Source organism: Nematostella vectensis, chromosome 5 (assembly GCF_932526225.1).
Source record: "Nematostella vectensis chromosome 5, jaNemVect1.1, whole genome shotgun sequence".
Lineage (NCBI taxonomy): Eukaryota > Metazoa > Cnidaria > Anthozoa > Actiniaria > Edwardsiidae > Nematostella > Nematostella vectensis.
In genome coordinates this window covers 13862392-13883543 of record NC_064038.1, presented here as the reverse complement: position 1 = coordinate 13883543, position 21152 = coordinate 13862392, and the positions used below count along the sequence as shown (strand labels likewise).

The following is a 21152-nucleotide window of genomic DNA, read 5'->3' as shown; positions in this document are numbered from 1 at the left end:
CAATGATACAAATCTGTAAAAATGTTGAAGCCATATTGAAATACTTTACCTTGTTAAAATTGAAGAAAATTATCTTTGTAAAATTGATGGATTTCATCCTGTATTCATATAAAGCTGTAAAAACATTTTTAAGCCAAATGAAAATACATTACCTTGTAAAAATTGAAGAAAATTATCTTCATAAAATTGCTGGGTCCCTGGCTGCAGGGTAAAATTGTCAGACAAAAAGGAAAGACACAAAAATTATATTCAAAATCTGGTTTATTGAAACAAAAGTTGGACAAAAATTACAGAACAAAATGTAATGAGACTCGTAATGGAAATTACTGAAGAAACCCAATTGCACATCACTAAAAACTATATTACTTAAAATCTGAGAAAATGCCTCAACATGTTTTCTGCAGCTAAAACACTAGTTTGCCATATCACAACAAGCATAATGTATAATCCTCACTGGTGTTGAATATATCCCAAAACACTATTGTACTGCTTATGGTATTTACATTAAAAACAAAAGTAGCAAAACTTTGGAATTCTTCTAGAAGTGCATTATTAAGCATCAGTCAATTGTTTAACTGCTCAATGAATGTCTGTAGATACAAAATCCTGTAAGACAGAATGCTTATCAGGCTTGCTAGAGTCACTATTTTGTGGAATGGTTGGGAATAAAATACTGCTAAGCTTAGTAAGGCCGGTAACCGCCACCACCTCCACGTCCTCTGCCACCGCGACCACGACTGGGCCCATAACCTGAAGGCTCCTGAGTACTGTAGTCGTACCCTCCCCCATAACCACCACCATAACCAGAATAGTCACCATATCCACCATAATCGCCACCATAGCTGCCATAACCATCTCCGCCATACCCTTCATAACCCCAGCCACCATCGTAACCAGCCCCACTGTAGTCATCACCACCATAACCCCCTCCTCCTCTGCCACCACGTCCTCCACCTCTACCCCCTCTCCCTCCAAATCCACCCCTTCCTCCACCTCGCATACCCCCTCTGCCACCACGCCCTCCTCTCTCACCACCTGCTCCACCACCAAATTCCTCCGCCTTTTTCAGCTCAACTGGGAGGCCTGCCACCTCAGCTTTACGGATGATGTATAGTTTGTCCACAATGTGTTCGTTGTTGAAGTTGACAAAGGCATAGCCTTTGAATTTGTTGGTCATTTTGTCCTTCATAAGTTTGATGCTTTCGGGAGGGAAGGGAACCATTTCAGCAAGAGCAGTCTTGATGTCTTCTTCGGTTTGCTCATTTTTTAGACCTCCAACGAACAGCTTTTTCGTCCGGACGTGAGCAAGTGGATTTGTGTCACCCCGTGGAATAGCTCGTTTTACCTCAATCTTCTTTCCATCCAAAGAATGCGATTCGAAGTTGAACAAAATATTATCGACGGAGTCTGAATCGCTAAAACTTACGAAGCAGAAACCTTTGGACTTGCCTTCAGGCGTCCTGACAAGGTTTAACTCCGTGATCTCGCCGTATTGTTGAAAATGTTCTCTGATGTTTTCCTCGGTCGTTTCCTCTTTCAAGCCGCCAACATAGAGTTTCTTGATATCTGGGTTGTCTCTCCAGGCCATCTTTCTCCGCGATAAAATACGATCCTATGAAATTCCAAGTTATTCGGCAATAGGTAAATAGCGCGTTGGTCTTGTTTTGAGGTAGGTTTCGGGAATATTTTCGCGGCTGAAGTTGTGTGCAAGCGAATCTACTACTGGAGTTGAAGTCGGCTTTTGACCGCGTGCTTACAGACGCCGAATCTGCAAAACCATGGTCAGCGGTCGCTCGATTGAAGAATGATCATGTGTTCCATTCTAGGAAAAAAGTCCTACAAAAAATATATATCCAACTAAAGTGAAAAAAAATTGATAAGCCATTTTTAGTTTCTCGTGTGCAATGAAAATACTTTCATTTTCTGTATGTATTTGGGTTGAATCTGAAATATACTTTAACATGGGTAACCTGTGCTGGCGGTAGACTAGGTCCTAGTATTCTACGTGTCCTTGTGACTTGGCGTAGTTTGCATATTTTTCCATCACAAGTTTCATCACGATGGATTCTTTGCTAGAAAATGTCACCGAAGTCAGCAAGAAATACCCCAAATTGGACACCAAGTTTTCCTACGGGACTGCGGGGTTCAGAACCCGTGCTGACACCCTTGAAACGGTCATGTTTCGCATGGGAATGCTAGCCGTGATTCGCTCGCGTGCAAAGGAAGGTCAAGCTATTGGAGTTGTAATCACGGCCTCTCACAACCCTATTTACGATAACGGTGTAAAGCTAGTCGACCCCCTTGGTGAGATGTTGACCGAATCATGGGAGAAGTACGCTACATCGCTTGCGAATGCCAACGATCTCATCGGCGCGCTCAAAGATGTTATTCATGAGACGAAGGTGGAAATGTGCAGACCCGGAAAGGTGTTTATCGCGCGTGACACTAGACCCAGCGGTTTAGCGTTCACTAAAGCACTTATGGATGGGATACAGGCACTAGGTGGATTATATCACGATTATGGTAAGCTTCTTGTGCTTTAAATCTGTTCATTTCCTTGTTTGTCTTGTTTGGCGGGGTGCTACGTGGGTGACTTTATTTATTTTGATTGACACACCTCCGTCACGAAATAACACAATCCGTCACGCAACGACACATTCACAGTGCTCTCTTAGGAGTTGGTGAATAGAATTGAATACTATGAATGGTATATTAACATAATTTTACAAGCCTTGAATTTTTAACACTTTGTACACCCTCACAGAAGTCACCCCTTAACATTGAGCTATTAATAAAAACAATTATGTTGCTTTCCCTCTAGGGGTGCTTACAACACCTCAACTCCACTACATGGTACGATGCCATAACACCCAAGGCGAGTATGGTGAGGCCACTGAACAAGGCTACTATAAGAAATTGTCCAAGGCATTCATTCACCTGCGCATGTTAGCTGGAAAAGGCAAAGCCAAGCAAATTAAACTAGATGGTGCGAATGGGGTTGGAGCACTGAAGGTTAAAGAAATGGCCAACCATATGAAGGGGGAGTTACCGCTTGTGATTTTCAACGAGGGTGAAGTCAGTAAACTGAATGAAAAGTGTGGTGCTGATTATGTCAAGCTGTACCAGTGTGCCCCTGATAATATGACTATTTGCCCTGGCGACAAGTGCGTTACATATGATGGCGACGCAGACCGAGTCATGTACTTCTTCATGGGTAATGACAGCCAGTTTCACCTACTGGATGGTGACCGCATTGCCACTCTGATTGCTGGTTTTATTAAGGAACGCCTGGACAAAACAAATGTGGTTCTCTCCAGAGGTCTTGGGATGGTTCAGACAGCTTACGCTAATGGAAGCTCAACCAGGTATGCACAAGATGTCTTGAAGGTTCCAGTTGCTCTGGCCAAGACAGGTGTGAAGTTTGTTCATCACAGAGCTGAGCAGTTCGATATTGGGGTCTACTTTGAAGCCAATGGACATGGAACAGTTCTTTTCAGCAAAGAAGCTGTAGCAAAAATCAAAGAAGTTGCCCAGAAATCTGAGAAAAATTCAGAGCAGCACAGGGCAGCAACTGAGCTGATCTATTTAATTGATTTGGTCAATCAGGCAGTCGGGGATTCCATTAGTGATATGCTTGTTGTTGAGTCTATTCTGAATGCACAGGACTGGGAGCTGGAAGACTGGTTTAACTGCTACACAGATCTTTGCAATCGGCAATTGAAAGTCAAAGTAAAGGATCGTACAGTCATCAAGACATCAGATACAGAGGAACAAGTGATTGAGCCTCAAGGCCTACAAGTTGAAATTTCTAAGCTGGTAGCCAACTATAGCAAGGGGAGGTCATTTGCAAGACCGTCTGGTACGGAGGATGTGGTCCGTGTATATGCAGAAGCTGATAGTCGTGACGCTGCTGACAAACTAGCTGTTGAAGTTGCTCAGAAAGTGTTTGATTTTGCTGGCGGAGTTGGGGACAGGCCATCATAAGAATAATATTGCAAGATAATCAAGCTGCAGTGGAACTCTCATTAAATGGACTCCAATTTCTACTTTATACCCATACATGCGTTCATTACAAGTTGAGCTGTTTCTAAAATAAAATAGGTCCCCTGTTTTGTTGTTGGTCCGAATATGTATTTTTTTTACATTTTGGAAAGTCTTAGTATTTGTGATTTGTCAATTAACTGATCAAGAGAATGTGTATTATCAAATCTTTCAATTGATTAGCCTAAAAGAACTGATTTCATTCCATGTTAAATACAATTGAATTTTTATCTAATGTAATGTAGGTGGTGGAATGATGCAAGAACAAGCAACATTAGAATAATTTTAAAGCCATGCTTCCCAGTTGCTGTGAAAGCCTCTAGAATTCATAATGTTCAATATTTCAGCAGAAATTGAACCCTCTTAAAACAGAAAAGAAAACCTTAGCCTGTATAGCATATGTATATAAAAGTTATGTGGGGTTTCAGTTTATGCTGCAATACCACATAAACTTTGCTAGCAGGCTACCACCACCTCTGAATAAATATGTCACATATTCAGTGCAGGTTTATTTGCTTATATACCCACAATACCTTCAATTACCATGTGAGCTCTCCAATATCCTCAAAGCTGTCTTATTCAAAGTATTTTCTAGGAAGTGATCCAGTGAAAAAAAAAATATGGGTTGTAAGGTTTCAAGGGTTATTGCATAAAAGTAAAGGTTAAAGAAAATGGATGTGTTGTAATAAACAAACTTACTGAGTTGGGTTAACTTGGCTAAATGGAGGCTATTAAAAAGGGAGGTTTCAGTTCAATCGCAAATTTGAAAGTGGAACCCCGCTCTACGGACACCCGCTTAATACGGACACCCTGTTTTTCTCGACAGTATTCAAAGTCCCAACAAAAGTCTCATATATTCTTTTATAATTTAACCCGCTTTATACGGACACCCGTTAATACGGACAGCGGACACTTCTATGTGGCCCAAAAGACATTTTACATACAAAATTAACCCCGGTTTACGGACAAAAGAAATTCGAGTCTCGCACCTTTAGAAGATTGATGCACTTTTAATAAGGTATTTCTCGGGTTCTGATCGGATATTATCAAGATTTTCTAAACCTAATGCTTTTAAGCAAATAGACACATCAAGTATGCTAAAAGATAAAACAGAACACAGTAAACAGTGCTGTGTAGAACAGTCACAAAGATAAGTTCGCGTACCAGACTATAAACTAGGCAAAGTCAGAGTGTACAAAATGCCTTTTGAGCAGAGTTTTCACAACCTTTGTTGATATACAGTAACGGATTCAGTTAGAGTAACTGAGTTAAAATTGGCAATCGCAAGGACGATAGAGGAAAGGAGTAGTTATCCTGTTTTGTTGTTGTTTTTAAAAATATTGTTATGAATTTAGTAATAAAAAAATAACCGGAACATGTCACTAGTTCGCAGAAGTACTTTATCTAAATGTTACTTGATACACGAGTTTTAAAGATCAAAATTTCAATGTGAAGCAATGTTGTGTTGCTGTAGCATGAGTTCTGAGTGTTTAAAATGCATTTTTGACGTCTTTTACAGCAGCCGGCTTAATACGGACACCCCGATAATACGGACACTTATGAAGGTCCCGAGGGTGTCCGTATTAACGGGGCTCCACTGTAATAAATGAAGAAAGTAATCAGTTATGACCGGAAGTGTACTTTTATTGTCTTGAACACTTGAACAAATGCCTTTAATAAACGATGGCTCTTTTCATGTCCAATCGTTTTAAGTTCATTTATTATTTACATTATTTCTCTCCAATATTTTGTGTACAAAATGTAGTTTGGCATACATCTTGATTACAATGACATTGTAGTGTTTCTACATCAATGCAAGGTTTACTGAACACTGTCTTGCACATTCAAATGTTCCACTTTTCTGAGGCATCCATTTGTTTTCTGTAAGATCTGATGTATGTCCAACGCTTCGCCTAGTACGTAAAGAAATACACGAATTTTAGAGCAAAATACCGTTAAAATGCATTTGAAAATAGTTCGTGGTAGAGAAAATCCTCCCATTGATACTACTATAACCAATTGTCATAATTAAAGATAAAATTAAATATTAAAGGTATAAGTAGTAAGGCGGTGATATTGGGGGCACTTCCTGTTTAAGGGGGAGGGGGTACCCCCGGGTCTCAAAGACTTCCGTTCTAAGGGGGCTGGCTGCTTTAATTTATTCTTGAGATGAGGGTAAGATTAGTCTTAGTGCATAGAAAAACGCTGCTCTTTTTAGTTCCAATGTAAATGCATACAAAATGATATGAAACAAACGATCTCGCACCATTTGCATATAAGCCTAACGGTTTAGGACTATCTTTACACCTGGCCGCTCTGAAGTCCTTGGGGTTGGATGGAGCCTTTATTGAAAGATCACACTCTTGGGTGGGTTCTTGCATCAAAAGATGACAGTCTTACCTGGCATGATCCCCTGGCCTTTCTGCAGTCCCTGAGGATTGGAGGGAGTCTTACAGTCCAGGTTTACCTCCTTACGCAAGACCTTATCAATATCAACAGCACTAAAGAACGCAACACTCTGTAAATTCAACAAACAACAAGACAAGAATTTTAGAACCTCGTTCCTGTACCGGCCTATACCGACCATCGGTAGCACGGGAGAAAAAAACATCAAAGCTCTTGACTCACGCGCATGCAAGAAGTCGGAAATTGTTCGGGGAAAGGGCGAGATGTGCGCGCGAATGTAAGGGGCGTAAAGCGCAATATTAGGGCTAAGAAAAAGAAACAGCTAGAGAAAACAAAAACAGTTGCAGTAATGTGTATAACCATCCTGGCTTATTAAGTGGACACTGATCTTTCAAGTAAACATCGTGGTATGATAATTTCACATCAAGAGTATTGAAAGCTGGAATACACGCACCTGACTGAGCTTTCTAAACGTACTTTGTCGAACTAATAAATGCATGGAAGACAACTCGCGCGGCCATACTCTTCGCTCGCTCTCCGCTGAAACCCCACAAAAACGCTAGCTAACCCAGGCTCAGTAGAGTTCAACTAAATATAGTCTGTCATACCTGTGGCAGGTCGTTCATGCCCAGCTTGTACGCGAACATTGCACGCGTCAGCAGGTTGGTGATTTGTAGTGCCAGGGCTGCGCGGTATTTGTCCTCCTCTGCCACGAGGTAACGCACCTGGCACGTGACACATAACGCATTACACGTGGCACATGACACGTGACACATTACTCGTGATACGTGACACATGACACATTACTCGTGACACGTGACACATTACACGTGACACGACACATTACATGTGACACGTGGCACATTACACATGACACAGATTACGACATGTATGTACAACAAATAACGCGACTTGCATGTAAAGATGGCAAATTGAAACTAAAATTTTGATTGGCACAGGCCTGTAGACGACTAAGACCATGCGTTTCTCGTGTAAAATACTTCTAAAGACAGCATGGTAAAAATGGGCAGAAATTATCATCCGTCTACCGCTCCAAAAAGTGCCTGCTTTTAAAGCGGTATCAATGTTCCTGCTAGCAAAGGGCTCTTTTCTCTGTATTTCTCTTTATGGCTTACCTTGCGAACGCCAGGTAGCCGATGGCTGCAGAAAAAAAGAGTCCTCTGCTAGCAGGGAGGCACAAATGGAATTTTCAGCGGAACTCAAAGCATGGTTCTATGCCACTGTTGAACAAGTATGTTTCTGTACAAAGGACGGCTATCGTCTGTCTAACGTTTTTCCTTGAAGTTTTTCTCCACCCCAATGACATCTGCTCAATCACGGGGGCTTACAAAATATCGTTTGCTGTCGGTGGTTCAAAAACATCACCTACGCAAACAATTTTTGTTTTTGTTTTTCACGATTTTTCATAAACTTAATTCTCTCTACACAGTTTATATAATAGGCCATTCCAGTTATAAGTTTGCGCGCGCATAACCATAGAAACCTACCTCAACTACCAGAATGCAGCGCGCGCTTTTTTAAGCTTACATCAAACGAAGCGCGCGCTGCATGACGGTAGTTGAGGTAGGTTTCCACGGTGTGTGCGCGCGCATCCTTATGGCTGGAATGGCCTATTAACGACAGTAGCCTTGGTCTGCCCGTGCTGCACTCACCTCGTCGTGAATACTGATACAGAACCTGCCATCGATACCATACTCAGTGAAGAGCCATTTCATAGATACAAGCATCAGATGGAGGTAGTCAACCGCGGAGGACTGGACCACCCAGTTCACTCGACTAGTGATGAACGCACCGCCCACTACCCACGGCTCCAGGGCGCGGCTTATTCGGCACCCGAGCACTGGGGTCCGGGGCTCGTCCGACTGGGCGATCATCTCCAGTTTATTGAACATCTCAGACTCACTAAAAACAAATAAGATGTAAGTCGCGTGTTAAAAGGATTGATCACGTGTTGAACATGCGGGCCCACGTGATAATCTCGGACTCGTTCAATAACAAAAAAGGTAGGCCAGATCATCTCCAGTTTGCTGGACGTTCGAACTCGCCAAATACATTGTCCATTACCACTGTATTACCACTTGAACATAAGAACCGAGGTCTATGACGTGTCGCGCATATCACTTCCTGACGCAAGCAACGCCTGGCAATTCCTTTACGTTACCTTCCTCCGTGCCATCTTCGACCAGCCTCGATACTTTTCTTGAAATTTTTGTTTCTTAAAAGACAAGTAGAATGATCCGATTATTAACAATGTTGAATTGGACCTCTACCATTAATCAGGGCAAGTTTATACCTTCGTCTTCGTGTAGTCCGTCTAACCAGCTCCCAGTAGACCCGAGTCTCTACGCAGCCATCTTCATCTACAGGGATCCCAAACTCATGAGCAACTTCATGCCCGTAGTCTGACAACACATACCTGGCAAATAAAATCCATACAGTAGAACCAGGACTAATTGTTATCTACGATTACAATCATAAGCGCGTTGCAAATCCGTTCGATAATATATATTGCCTAAGTAGCAAGTGGTACCGTGGGTCTCAGATAAGAGCTAGACGAGAGAAATTTTTGCGCAACTTTTCATGCGTTCTTACTCGCTCTTACTACGCAGACTATTGGCAAGTATTATATGCGATTCTCGTTAAGACGAGCTCACTATATGTACCTTAAATTAGCACCCATAAATATATAAACGTAAAAGCAAATCTAGTTAATTTAACGCGAATCGGGAATTTACTCCCGAATGTCTTCTTTAACATCGCCCTTTAAGCCTCGTTTCCATGTACGTACCGCGCCGTGCCCTTGGTACTTGAGTAAAGTCGCTCAGCCTTTTGCCTCGCTTCCGTGTCGGTCAGGCGATGATTAAACTGCAGCAGCAGCCTTTCCGCGAACTTCTGCCCCGCGCCGTAAATACGCCCGTAGTTAAACACCTAAACGCCATAAAAACGCCCGTAGTTAAACACCTAAACGCCATAAAAACGCCCGTACTTAAACACCTAAACGCCATAAATACGCCCGTAGTTAAACACCTAAACGCCGTAAATACGCCCGTAGTTAAACACCTAAACGCCGTAAATACGCCCGTAGTTAAACACCTAAACTCCATAAATACGCCCGTAGTTAAACGCCTAAACGCCGTAAATACGCCCGTAGTTAAACACCTAAACGCCATAAATACGCCCGTAGTTAAACACCTAAACGCCATAAATACGCCCTTAGTTAAACACCTAAACGCCATAAATACGCCCGTAGTTAAACACCTAAACGCCGTAAATACGCCCGTAGTTAAACACCTAAAAGCCATAAATACGCCCGTAGTTAAACACCTAAACGCCATAAATACGCCCGTAGTTAAACACCTAAACGCCATAAAAACGCCCGTAGTTAAACACCTAAACGCCATAAATACCCCCGTAGTCAAACATCTAAACGCCATAAATACGCCAGTAGTTAAACACCTAAACGCCATAAATACACCCGTAGTAAAACACCTAAACGCCATAAATACGCCCGTGGTTAAACACCTAAACGCCATAAATACGCACATAAAAAAACCTAAACGCCATAAATACGCCCGTAGTCAAACATCTAAGCGCCATAAATACGCCAGTAGTTAACACCGAAACGCCATAAATACGCCCGTAGTTAAACAACTAAACGCCATAAATACCCCCGTAGTCAAACATCTAAACGCCATAAATACGCCAGTAGTTAAACACCTAAACGCCATAAATACGCCCGTAGTTAAACACCTAAACGCCATAAATACGCCCGTAGATAAACGCCTAAACGTCATAAATACGCCCGTAGTTAAACACCTAAACGCCATAAATACGCCCGTAGATAAACACCTAAACGTCATAAATACGCCCGAAGTTTAACACCTTAACGCCATAAATACGCCCGTAGTTAAACGCCTAAACGTAATAAATACGCCCGAAGTTAAACACTTAAACGCCATAAATACGCCCGTAGTTAAACAACTAAAAACCATAAATACGCCCGTAGTTAAACAACTAAAAGCCATAAATACGACCGTAGTTAAACACCTAAATAAACGAACGCCATATTTAGCTACGGAACGTGCCATAAATACGCCCGTCTGCCAGGCGGCAAAATGGACTTTCCCGAAAGGACACAATTTCTCACATAGTTTCCGGAATTTCCGGGTCACCCAGAGCCTATATGCTGTCACAGCGCATTACTACTAAAGCGTATGGCATCATGTTCGGCTCCTGACGCCACAACTAGGCGTCACACCTTATACATGATGTTCCATCCAGGTAATCGTTAACGAGTGACGTCATTCTATTTCTATAAGCATGATGACCACAATGACGCGGTCACGATCACGTGACTGACCTTGGCGTGGTCTCGGCTTATCCCTATCGTGTCAGCGGTCTTACTGTGCAAGTCAGTGCCGTCTGATTTCTGCCCTTGCAGCGTCATCCAACCAAACGCAGTGCAGCCTGTGGATCCAAGAATAAAGATAAGGAGGTCGTCGTTCACACATGAGCCGCATCGAGTTCGAGGTGGTCGTTTACACGTGACCCGCAACGAGTTCGAGGTGGTCGTTTACGCATGAGCTGCAACGGGTTCGAGGTGGTCTTTTACTCAAGAGCCGCAGCGAGTTCGAGGTGGTCGTTTACACATGACCCGCAACCAGTTCGAGGTGGTCGTTTACACGTGACCCGCAACGAGTTCGAGGTGGTCGTTTACACATGAGCTGCAACGGGTTCGAGGTGGTCTTTTACTCATGAGCCGCAGCGAGTTCGAGGTGGTCGTTTACACGTGACCCGCAACGAGTTCGAGGTGGTCGTTTACACATGAGCTGCAACGGGTTCGAGGTGGTCTTTTACTCATGACCCGCAACCAGTTCGAGGTGGTCGTTTACACGTGACCCGCAACGAGTTCGAGGTGGTCGTTTACACATGAGCTGCAACGGGTTCGAGGTGGTCTTTTACTCATGAGCCGCAGCGAGTTCGAGGTGGTCGTTTACACGTGACCCGCAACGAGTTCGAGGTGGTCGTTTACACATGAGCTGCAACGGGTTCGAGGTGGTCTTTTACTCATGAGCCGCAGCGAGTTCGAGGTGGTCGTTTACACATGACCCGCAAGGAGTTCGAGGTGGTCGTTTACACATGAGCTGCAACGGGTTCGAGGTGGTCTTTTACTCACGAGCCGAAGCGAGTTCGAGGTGGTCGTTTACACGTGACCCGCAACAAGTTCGAGGTGGTCGTTTACACATGAGCTGCAACGGGTTCGAGGTGGTCTTTTACTCACGAGCCGAAGCGAGTTCGAGGTGGTCGTTTACACGTGACCCGCAACGAGTTCGAGGTGGTCGTTTACACATGAGCTGCAGCGAGTTCGAGGTGGTCGTTTACACGTGACCCGCAACGAGTTCGAGGTGGTCGTTTACACATGAGCTGCAACGGGTTCGAGGTGGTCTTTTACTCACGAGCCGAAGCGAGTTCGAGGTGGTCGTTTACACGTGACCCGCAACGAGTTCGAGGTGGTCGTTTACACATGACCCGCAACGAGTAAGAGGTGGTCGTCATTCACATATGAGCCGCTATGATTTCGAGGTGGTCGTCATTAACACATGAGCCGCAACGGATACAAAGCTTTGATGGTGTCCATAGAACGAGGAAATATAATTTGATGAGCGCTAAAAAGGATAGATATTACAGACATTTCGAGGCTGCTTCTTTATCAGTGTCAAATGGCAACTGAATAATATGAGCGCGTGCCTTTATAGAACGGGAATTTGTATAGACACCCAAGTCTAATCCTACATAGTAGCTTCCATAGTGTTCCGAAACCTCGTGGTACAGACCTCCATTATGTGGATACCTGTATAACGGACACTTTTCAAAGTTCATGTTTCGGTTAAAAATCCTAAGTCTAGAAAGTCTAGAAATAAACATATCCGTTTTTTTGGTCCCGTGTATGACTGGTTTTACTGCTTTTGGGTGTTCGTGTGGAGGAAGAGGGTGTCTTTAAACATCCCTTCTATGCGGGTCAGGCTATGCCCATGTGACCAAACGACGGGACCTCAGGAGAGTTACCCACCGTGAATTCCCGCAAAGTTTGCATCTCCCAGCACCGCTGCGATCCAGAGCTCCTGACTATCCACATCAGCCCCTACCAATGAGTACCCTGGAGGGGCCCTCACTAGGGACTTCAGCTCAGAACCCACGCGGTCCTCCTGGGTACATGATAACACGTAACTAGTAAGCCCCTACCAATGAGTGTACCAATGAGTGTACCCAGCTCGCTTCGTACCCTGAGATTTCTTGAGATGCCTGAGATCACTACAACCCTGGGACATTCTTAGCTTGCTAAGCTCGCTGGGACATTCTTAGCTTGCTAAGCTCGCTGGGACATTCTTAGCTTGCTAAGCTCGCTGGGACATTCTTAGCTTGCTAAGCTCGCTGGGAAATTCTTAGCTTGCTAAGGTCGCTGGGATCTTAGCTCGATACGCTACAAATGAACTGTTTTTAAATTTTGTGTCTTTAGTCTTTACGTTGTATATTATGTGGATTTTACAAAGATGGTGGGGTTTTCTTAGCTCGCTGCGTTTCCTGGGATTGCCTTTGCTCGCTAGGGTTCTTGGAACTTTCTTAGCTCGCTAAGTACGTTAGGATCTTCTTAGCGTGCTAAGTACGCTGGGATCTTCGAAGCTCGCTACGTACCCTGGGATTACTGGCGGTTAGCCAAGTGGGTTCCACTGCTCGTCTCGTAACGGTTCCCGCTGATATAACACGGGGGACGATGGCTCCATAAGTGTTGTGACTGCTAAACTGCGCAGATCTGACGTCAGACAGAAAGAAAAGTAGGTGTTACCAATTATTTATTGGGTACAACTTATAGGCTTTACGAGAAGTCTTACGATGAGACTTTGCAGATTGATTCTAAAACATAAACGTTTTGGCAAAAGCTAGTCTGGTCTACTGGGTATTCGTCTGATAGTCCATAAAGGCTAGTTTTCAAACGGAACGCAATATCGCAATATAGCCTACCTCTTCAAACGAATGAAATAAATTTCCAGCTTTGAAAAAATACCGACCATTCACCACTCTCTTACGCCCGAGGTCCCGCGGGTGAACTCGCAAGCGACCTGCTAAAGTCTACTATATTTACCTTTTTACTTGGTCCGGCAAATCATCAGCGCCAAACCACACGGCCATCTGAGATCTGAAATAACAAAAGAAAATAATTTATTTTTTATTACACTCCGAATCTACCTTCATACAACATTGAAGAGAACAGCGCTTGCGTGAGAAAATACTACCAAATCCCTACTCGGCCCAGTCCCTACTTACGTGATCCGCTTGTGTGCGTTTCTCCAGAATGAGATCATCTTGTTAGTCACGAGGGTCCGTCGTGCACTGCGGTCACCAGCCGAAACTAGGGTCTTATCGTCCAGCTTGGTGATGTAATCCTTCGCCAAAGGGTTCCCGCAACGGTACTGGTCACCGTTCTAAAAAAAAAAAAAAAAAAAAACATTGAGGAGTGATACCAGGTCAACTTGAGTTTGTGTGTGTGTGTGCTAAAAACCTAGGGTTTTTTTTGTTATCTCCATAGTAGCGAGCATATCTCGAGAGCCTAGCTGACTATTGATTATTGTTGCCTATCTTCTGTGTCTGTGATTTACCGTATAAAGCGCGTTTATTTTTTAATCCAGGCGTTCCAATACAAGTTTTTTTTGTGAGGGTAAAAAGCCCTCTATGCTTGCAAGGCCAGTTCTTATTTCTAATCATGGGCATTACACATTTTAATCACCCTAGAAGTTGAAAATTACCACTTAAACTTTCGTGATCTGCTCGTCCCCATCATTAAAAGATTATAGATGATCCAGGCGCGTACAATGGGGTGAGCACGGTGTGCGCGCACCCCCCCCCCCCCCCCCCCCCCCCTTGGCGGCAAAAAAGTGGGTCATTTCTAATTAAGGAATCTTCAAATCCTATGCTTTTTCCATATGATACCTATGACTGCGCATCCCCCCTCGGCCAATCCTGGGTACACGCCTGTATTTTTGATTAGTAGATACTAGACACAGACGAAGAGGTAGGAGCCTCGAAACTTCTGTAATATCTATCCTTTTAGCGCTATGAACAGATCTTAGCCCACCTCGTAGGCGTTTTTAGGGGGGAATAAGTGACGCCTGCCTTAAAACGCCTACGAGAGGGAGGCTAAACAGATCTATAATCGTACTACTTCGTCTATTACCAAGCGCTTCCGCTTCTAGGCACCAACATCGCCTTGCCGCATTCTTTACAAGATGTTCAAGGGTTACCTTATGCGGGATACGGAAGAACCAGACACCTGGCAGATCTACGTCGTTAAAGGGCCCCACCCCATGATAGCTGGGCGGCTTGCTATGCCTCCAGTCTGAATCTAACTTCTTCTTCGTACTCTGTAGTTTGGTACATTGCACCCCCTCCCGACCAGGGCTACTCCCTTGCAGTCCAGATTCGCAACCCTCCTGTCTGGGAGAGCCCCCCTCCAGGCCCTGCTGCTTCCCGTTGGCTTTTATCTCTTGGTACTCGTATTCAGACCACATGTCACTGTCTGTCAGGTGGCGAATGTCAAGTTCTTCGTCGTCGAGGGGGGAGGGGGAGGGGGAGGAGGTCAAGGGATTCATGCGGTGCTGTTGCCATAGCGACTGGAATACACTGAAGCAGAACGCATTATTAGAATGTGTTCCTTAAGGCTAGGTTTACATGTTCATGTAACAGTATTTACTACCACATACTTTATGTAAATAAGCACTACTGGCAGTTAGTTGAGAGGTTCTCGCGCAAAATGGGGCAAAACCTTTATCTAATAAAACCTTTAAAAGAAAAAGTCGACAACAACGCAGATTTATGTTTTTTAGAACGATATTTCGGCAGGCCAATACCTGCCTTCTTCAGGTTATAAAGGTTTATAACCAGGTTATAAAGGTTTATAACCTGAAGAAGGCAGGTATTGGCCTGCCGAAATATCGTTCTAAAAAACATAAATCTGCGTTGTTATCGACTTTTTCTTTTAAAGGTTTTATTAATTAATCAACTGTCGACGCAGACCACAAGGTCCGACGCACACCAGCAGATAGAGGCTGTCCGGTGGTTTCTTCCTACGTCTTTATCTAATATTAGCGGGGCTTAGTGTTACGTTATTACGGCCCTAGTACAGTAGAAATTTAGTTCTATATAGGGCGTTTTGCGCTTTTTGCCGGTTTTCTTTGTATTTCGCCTGTTCAATCAAGCAACAGTTTCGAATAAGGCGCGCTGAGCCGCGTCACGTGACACAGTAATTGGCCCCACATTCTGCGCGACGAGTTTTTCTTCTTCGTGTGGTAATATTATTTATGCAAATTATTGATAATGAATATGTAGCAATTGACTAATTTGCATTAACTACAACTGACAGATGATAAAGTGCTTGTTTTCGAGACACCTTTATTGATAATTCTAGATTTCATTTGTATTTTCAGGTAAAATCTGTCCTTATATTTTTTTCTGGAAGCCAATCATTTTAGAGTACCTTTAAAATATGTATCTAACACCTTGGAACAGAGTATCGTTTCATTTTTAGGCCTCGTCAAAACTGGTCTTTCAGGAAAATCATAAGAAGTTAGCTCCTTTTTCCTTCTTTCTCTTTTCCATTTTGTTCTTATCCCTCCTTAAATAATATCCTATGCTAAGTTTTTGAAAATATAAAAAACATAATACATGAGCAGGGCCGCTAATCATAGTAGCATACCTTGTCGGGAATGGAGTATCGGGTCCAGGCCTCTCAAGCTTCTCCGCGGTTTCTTCCTCGGGGTCACGTGGATGAAGATTGTCTGTTCGACCAGGAACTAAATACCCCCAGCCATGTTTGCGGCTATAGTGCAGCGGGAACCCGTCCCATGTCATGCGCAAAAGCAAGGGCGCTGTCTGGCATTGCGGGCTCACGAGCGAGGCTCCTTCACCGTTCTTCGGGCAGAGTTTGCGGTACCACCTAATTCGAGATTCGAGAGATTTGGTTTTAATCTTCCTAACGATAAGCATTTAACTTTTGGGACAATTGCTAGTAAATATTCTTCAAATAAAATATAAAGATCGTAGTTAGACTACCATACGGGTGCACTTGAACTCGTCTGCCCCAACAACGCAAGACGATGCACTAATAGAAGAGCCCATTGAAAGTCGTTCTCAAGTTTTCCAAAAAGGTGGCAAAAAGGTTCCCAGCCCATGATAGCGAGGCGGTTTGCTTTGCCTCTAGTCTGTATCTAGCTTTCTCTTCGTATCTATGGCTTAACAAACAGCAACCCCTTCCGACCACACCCTAGCACTCTAGACTTGCCCCCTCCTTGACTGGAAGTGACACTCTAGTCCTGGCTGCTACCGCTTGGTTTTATCTCTTGGTACTCGTACTCGTGTTCAAAAGACACATAGGAAACTATGGAAAGTTGGCAAAGCCAAAAAAGACTGGAACGTGATGGAGAAAGCGTGACAGCAGCTTTCACAACAAAGAATGGTGTGACAGACTGTTTGTGATCCACCAGAAACTCCAAGCTCCACGCTCATTCACCAGGGCCATAGCGGACCTCGAAATACTGGGGGTTGGGTACGATACAGGTTTGCGCAACTACGTCCATACTGGTCATTTCTTTATAATGTAAAAAAAAAAACTTAGAGTAATAGTGGGCATTTGCAGGCACACGGCTGTTCAACTTAGAGTGAACGAGTAACGCTTGGAGCCTCTGTGCATTTGAGGAACGGAAATATACGGACGAGAAGAAAAGCGACTGAATTAAACTTACAAAGGGTAGCCAGGTAAATGCTGCCGTCTCTTGTACATAATCTCCTCTGCTGGGGGGATCGCAGACAAAAGCTGGGTTGTCTTTTCTGATTGGTCATGTGCCTCTTCACATGATCCAGTGTCACGTGCGGCGTTTCCCAGCATGCCATATTTCTCCATCTTGATCAAGTTCCACTCGTCAAATACCTCTTCCTTGTCCTCGTTATGTATTAGTTCATTATTAGAAGGGCACTCTAAGCTATCACTTTCCATCCTGTCCAGGGTGATCGTGGCCGCCGAGGTGCTTGTTTTCTTCTTCTTGGGCTTCTTTGGCTTCTTTGGGACTTTAGTGCGCACGTCTTGAACCGACCAGTCGAGACTCCAGAGCCATGGATCACGGCTATACCTAAAAAAACAACCGCCATTATTACCATTGAAAATCATTTTACTTCATTAACCAAATTTAATTGAAATATTATGATTGCTTTTCCGGATCAACCAACAAAAGTTTATACCCTGCTGTCAGTGCTATCGTTCTGGTTTGTTCCTGTCAGTGGGTTTCTCCTACTGACACAAACAAACAAAGACGTGAAAAAACAGAGACACATTCTGCTTGATACAATGCCTTTTTATTAAACCACATCGGGCTCAAATAGTGCAGGCATTCTGAACCTTTTTATCAGTAATGCAGGCGCTGTTTCAACAGTGCTTAGCATAGACTTATTTGCAGCCCCAGCAGTTGGAAGAAACACAATGCTCCCCACCCATAGGGCTAGCTTATAACAAACCTTCTATCATGATGGTAATTACATGCTTCGTCAGCCAAGTGCATCAGAGACCCCTTCATCTCTTGTTCAAGGTCCTCGTACGTGTCATTGCAGTCCCGTAGATAACTGTCCCAGCTCTGGTCAATAGGGAGGTAGGCAGAGCCCATCTCAAGCATGCCGGCAAAGGTGACAGGGTGCGGGAAGCGCTCTAGGAAGAATGGCCATAGTGCTGCAAACACTTCATGGGTGAGAGAAACGTCTTTGGCACAGTAAGCCATCAAATCCTGTTTGAAGGAGAAAGTGGCATTCCAACTGTCCGTTAAGAAGCTGATAAAATGCAGCATTTGTTTTGTGGGGGGTACTTAGCCCCTGGGTTGCCTATTAAGGGCTGTTGACAGGTGTCATTCTACTTGACCATTCATGTGAAATTCGTGTGAATGCAAAGAAAATATAATTAGAACCCTGTTAAGGAGAAAGGCTTGACATTTATGCACCATTTGGGATAAACAATATAACCTGTCTAGGATAGAAAATACCTTTGGAGCCAGTTCCTCTTAAGCATTTTTACTTAGAATCTCTAAGGAAGGGGAGGTTGACCCCCCAAAAAAATATAAATCACATAAAACATTTAAAAGCTTTTAATTTTAGCCAAAGCTTTGTTCTCAACTATAATTGAGGGGGAAAGTAAAACAAAGTTAATTATCTTGTGCTTTCTCTTTTGCTTAAATTCCTAGGGAGAACCAGCCTTAAACTATACTTTGAATGCTTTAAGAATGTTAAAACATTCTTACCTGGAATTGTGCTCGTACATCTCCCATGTCACCATGAATGAACACGTCCACCAAGGACTTATCCACTGCTTCACCATCACAATAGAGAGCATACAGATCCACAAGCTTGTTTCCAGCACCGGCCTGCATCCAGTCCTGACGAGTCTTGCGGCCAGAGTTGGCAGCTGTCCACAAGTGTCGCTGCAGGCCTGTCAGTCCAGACACACACATGTGAAGGCTGAGGGTGTCCAGGAAATATGTCTTGGGACCCTGTTAGCAAATGTTAAAGCAAGAATAGGTGACTTGCACTAACAGATCATGAGACTTTTTGCGTGACAAATTCAAGCCAATAAATATTTTTGCTAATCAGAATAGCTTAAATAAGTTGCTAAAATCTGAGCAAGTGTGAGTTTTCCACCCAAAAAGTCATGTAATCTGTTAGTGCAAGTTGACTTTTCTAATTGCTTATTTGTATAGCAAAACCAAATGAGAGGTATACATATTAGACAAATCAATTCCTTGCAAATAGTTGATGACCAGGGGCACAGTCAAGGGGACTCAATAATAGCAGTTACAATTAAATGAAAGTATAAAGGCATTGTGCACCCTCCTTTTAGAAACCTTGGCTATGCTGCTGTTGATAGCTCTTCTTAAAGATTACAAGAGATTTCCTCTCCAAAATACAAGGGCTAGGCATCTAACAGGCTAGTTTTTGGGGTTAAAGCTTGTAACCTGTGCATTTAAAGGGTATGAAATTTTAAGCTCCCACGGCCCAAGAATGTTTATAGCTGATTTTCTCATGGGGTCCACAATACCAGGGGTTAAGTGCTTTTATCAATGTGTTTATCGTAGCCACTATTATTAATCTTAGAAACAACTTATTAGTATACCTTAATGTAATATTGTTCCTTGACGTACGACCTATCATAGCCGACTGAGTGACCAATCACAAGTCTTTCCCTCCAGTGGGTTTCCTTGCCATCTGACGTTTCAAGAGGTATGTAAAGGTCAGGTCTTGGCCGTACAATCCACTGGTAACTTTTATCCTTAACAAGCCGTGGGCTGACCCATGAGTACCTGGTTATAAAGGTTGGCAAATGAGAAGATGATAGGTTAATGTTTTATATCAAGCATTAATCATACAAGACGAGAAGGAAAGGAAAAAGGTGGAGGATGTGTGCCAATCCAGACAATGAACCCTGCACAAATGAAAATATTGGACTATAAATTAATCCATAAAGGATTGAACAAATAAGAGTAAACTAAAAGTTGACTAAATCCCTCAGAAATAATAGGTTCTTGGACACTTTGGTAGTTCTTGGACACTTTGGATAATGATCAAGATATGCTTATATATATTAAATAGGATTGGAATTGAAAAAAAGAGTATAAAGCTTGTCTGGAGAACATAACCTCCCTTTTCTGAGAGTGTCTTCAACGGTCTTTAATACAGACAGGGTTACCATGTCACTTGAAAGAAATGCTAATTATAGTTACCATGCAGAAGGGGAGGCGGCTACAGCCAGTGTTGGGAAAAGACCCTCAGATTGCAACACCTCAACATCAAAGACCAAAGCATCATCAGGCGGACACTCTACTTGGGTGACATGTAGACCATCAGCGTCCTCCGCATACCTGCACCAGCCCGCCCTAAACTCCCACATATCAGGAACCGACGGCAATGACGATGATGCTATGTCCTGTGACATATCATAGTATGCTTTACTCTGTTGTCTCGCAATAGTCCTGAAATGATCATCAATGTTTTCCCCCAGGAGGGGAGGGAGAGTCATGTCTACATCTCTTGCAGCAGATTTTGTTTTGCCCCATAATCCATGAGCACTCAGGTGCTCAATGCACTTTTGGATGACATCTGTACTCTGGGTGTTAGCTGGTGTATCGGGGAAGAGCTGTTCGTGGAGGGAGGCAGACAGCATTTGTATGTTAACAGGATTATAACGGGGCAGATCATCACTTCTGTGTCTCCTACCCAACACATGTGGGACAACTCTTCCCAGGACATTTGACTTGCTGATATATCTTGGAACTAGACCAGAAAGCTGCAACATTGTTGCCATCTATTGTCAAGCAATCAACCAAGTTCTGAAATCCCACATGTAATGGAAATAGCAATCTTGCTTGCAATAAATCATATCTCCTTTTGCGGATGTATGAGCGTAGATAATTATATCTTTCTTCGTTTCTTTAGCAAATTACATTGTATATCGTTGAGATCTTCTAAGGTCCAGCTCTTTTAAATCCGTCATAAATTTAAATAATGAAAACAAAAATTTACAGATTCCTTGAACGAGACCTCTTTTCGTCCGCCATTTTGGAATAGTTTTCCGAGAGAGCCTAGGGACCATATCAAACCGC

General features: G+C 43.3%; 3 protein-coding genes across 4 annotated transcripts; 1 reads left to right on the top strand and 2 right to left on the bottom strand.

Moving 5' to 3' along the window:
- Positions 1-243: 243 nt before the first annotated feature.
- Positions 244-1780, bottom strand: LOC5513999 (heterogeneous nuclear ribonucleoprotein A3 homolog 1). Its single transcript, XM_032383515.2, has one exon. The coding sequence runs from the start codon at positions 1586-1588 to the stop codon at positions 683-685; it is 906 nt and encodes a 301-aa protein (XP_032239406.2). The 5' UTR covers positions 1589-1780; the 3' UTR covers positions 244-682.
- A 229-nt stretch (positions 1781-2009) lies between these two features.
- Positions 2010-4717, top strand: LOC5514000 (phosphoacetylglucosamine mutase). Its single transcript, XM_001634121.3, has 2 exons — positions 2010-2523; positions 2822-4717. The coding sequence occupies exons 1-2, from the start codon at positions 2061-2063 to the stop codon at positions 3982-3984; spliced, it is 1626 nt and encodes a 541-aa protein (XP_001634171.2). The 5' UTR covers positions 2010-2060; the 3' UTR covers positions 3985-4717.
- A 950-nt stretch (positions 4718-5667) lies between these two features.
- On the bottom strand, positions 5668-21124 carry LOC116619112 (DNA polymerase subunit gamma-1-like). 2 transcript variants are annotated; one of them, XM_048727730.1, is made up of 19 exons: positions 20274-21124; positions 19667-19853; positions 18798-19046; positions 18028-18290; positions 17262-17645; positions 16217-16456; positions 14766-15144; positions 13792-13949; positions 13610-13663; positions 13162-13279; positions 12539-12674; positions 10829-10935; positions 9257-9396; positions 8762-8884; positions 8630-8683; positions 8121-8370; positions 7056-7172; positions 6442-6559; positions 5668-5954 (listed from the first exon to the last, which is right to left on the bottom strand). In XM_048727730.1, exons 1-19 carry the CDS (start codon positions 20852-20854, stop codon positions 5863-5865), a joined length of 3750 nt encoding a protein of 1249 aa, XP_048583687.1. In that variant the 5' UTR covers positions 20855-21124; the 3' UTR covers positions 5668-5862. The 2 variants fall into 2 exon arrangements, with proteins under 2 accessions (XP_048583687.1, XP_048583688.1); XM_048727731.1 differs by lacking the exon at positions 16217-16456.
- Positions 21125-21152: the final 28 nt, after the last annotated feature.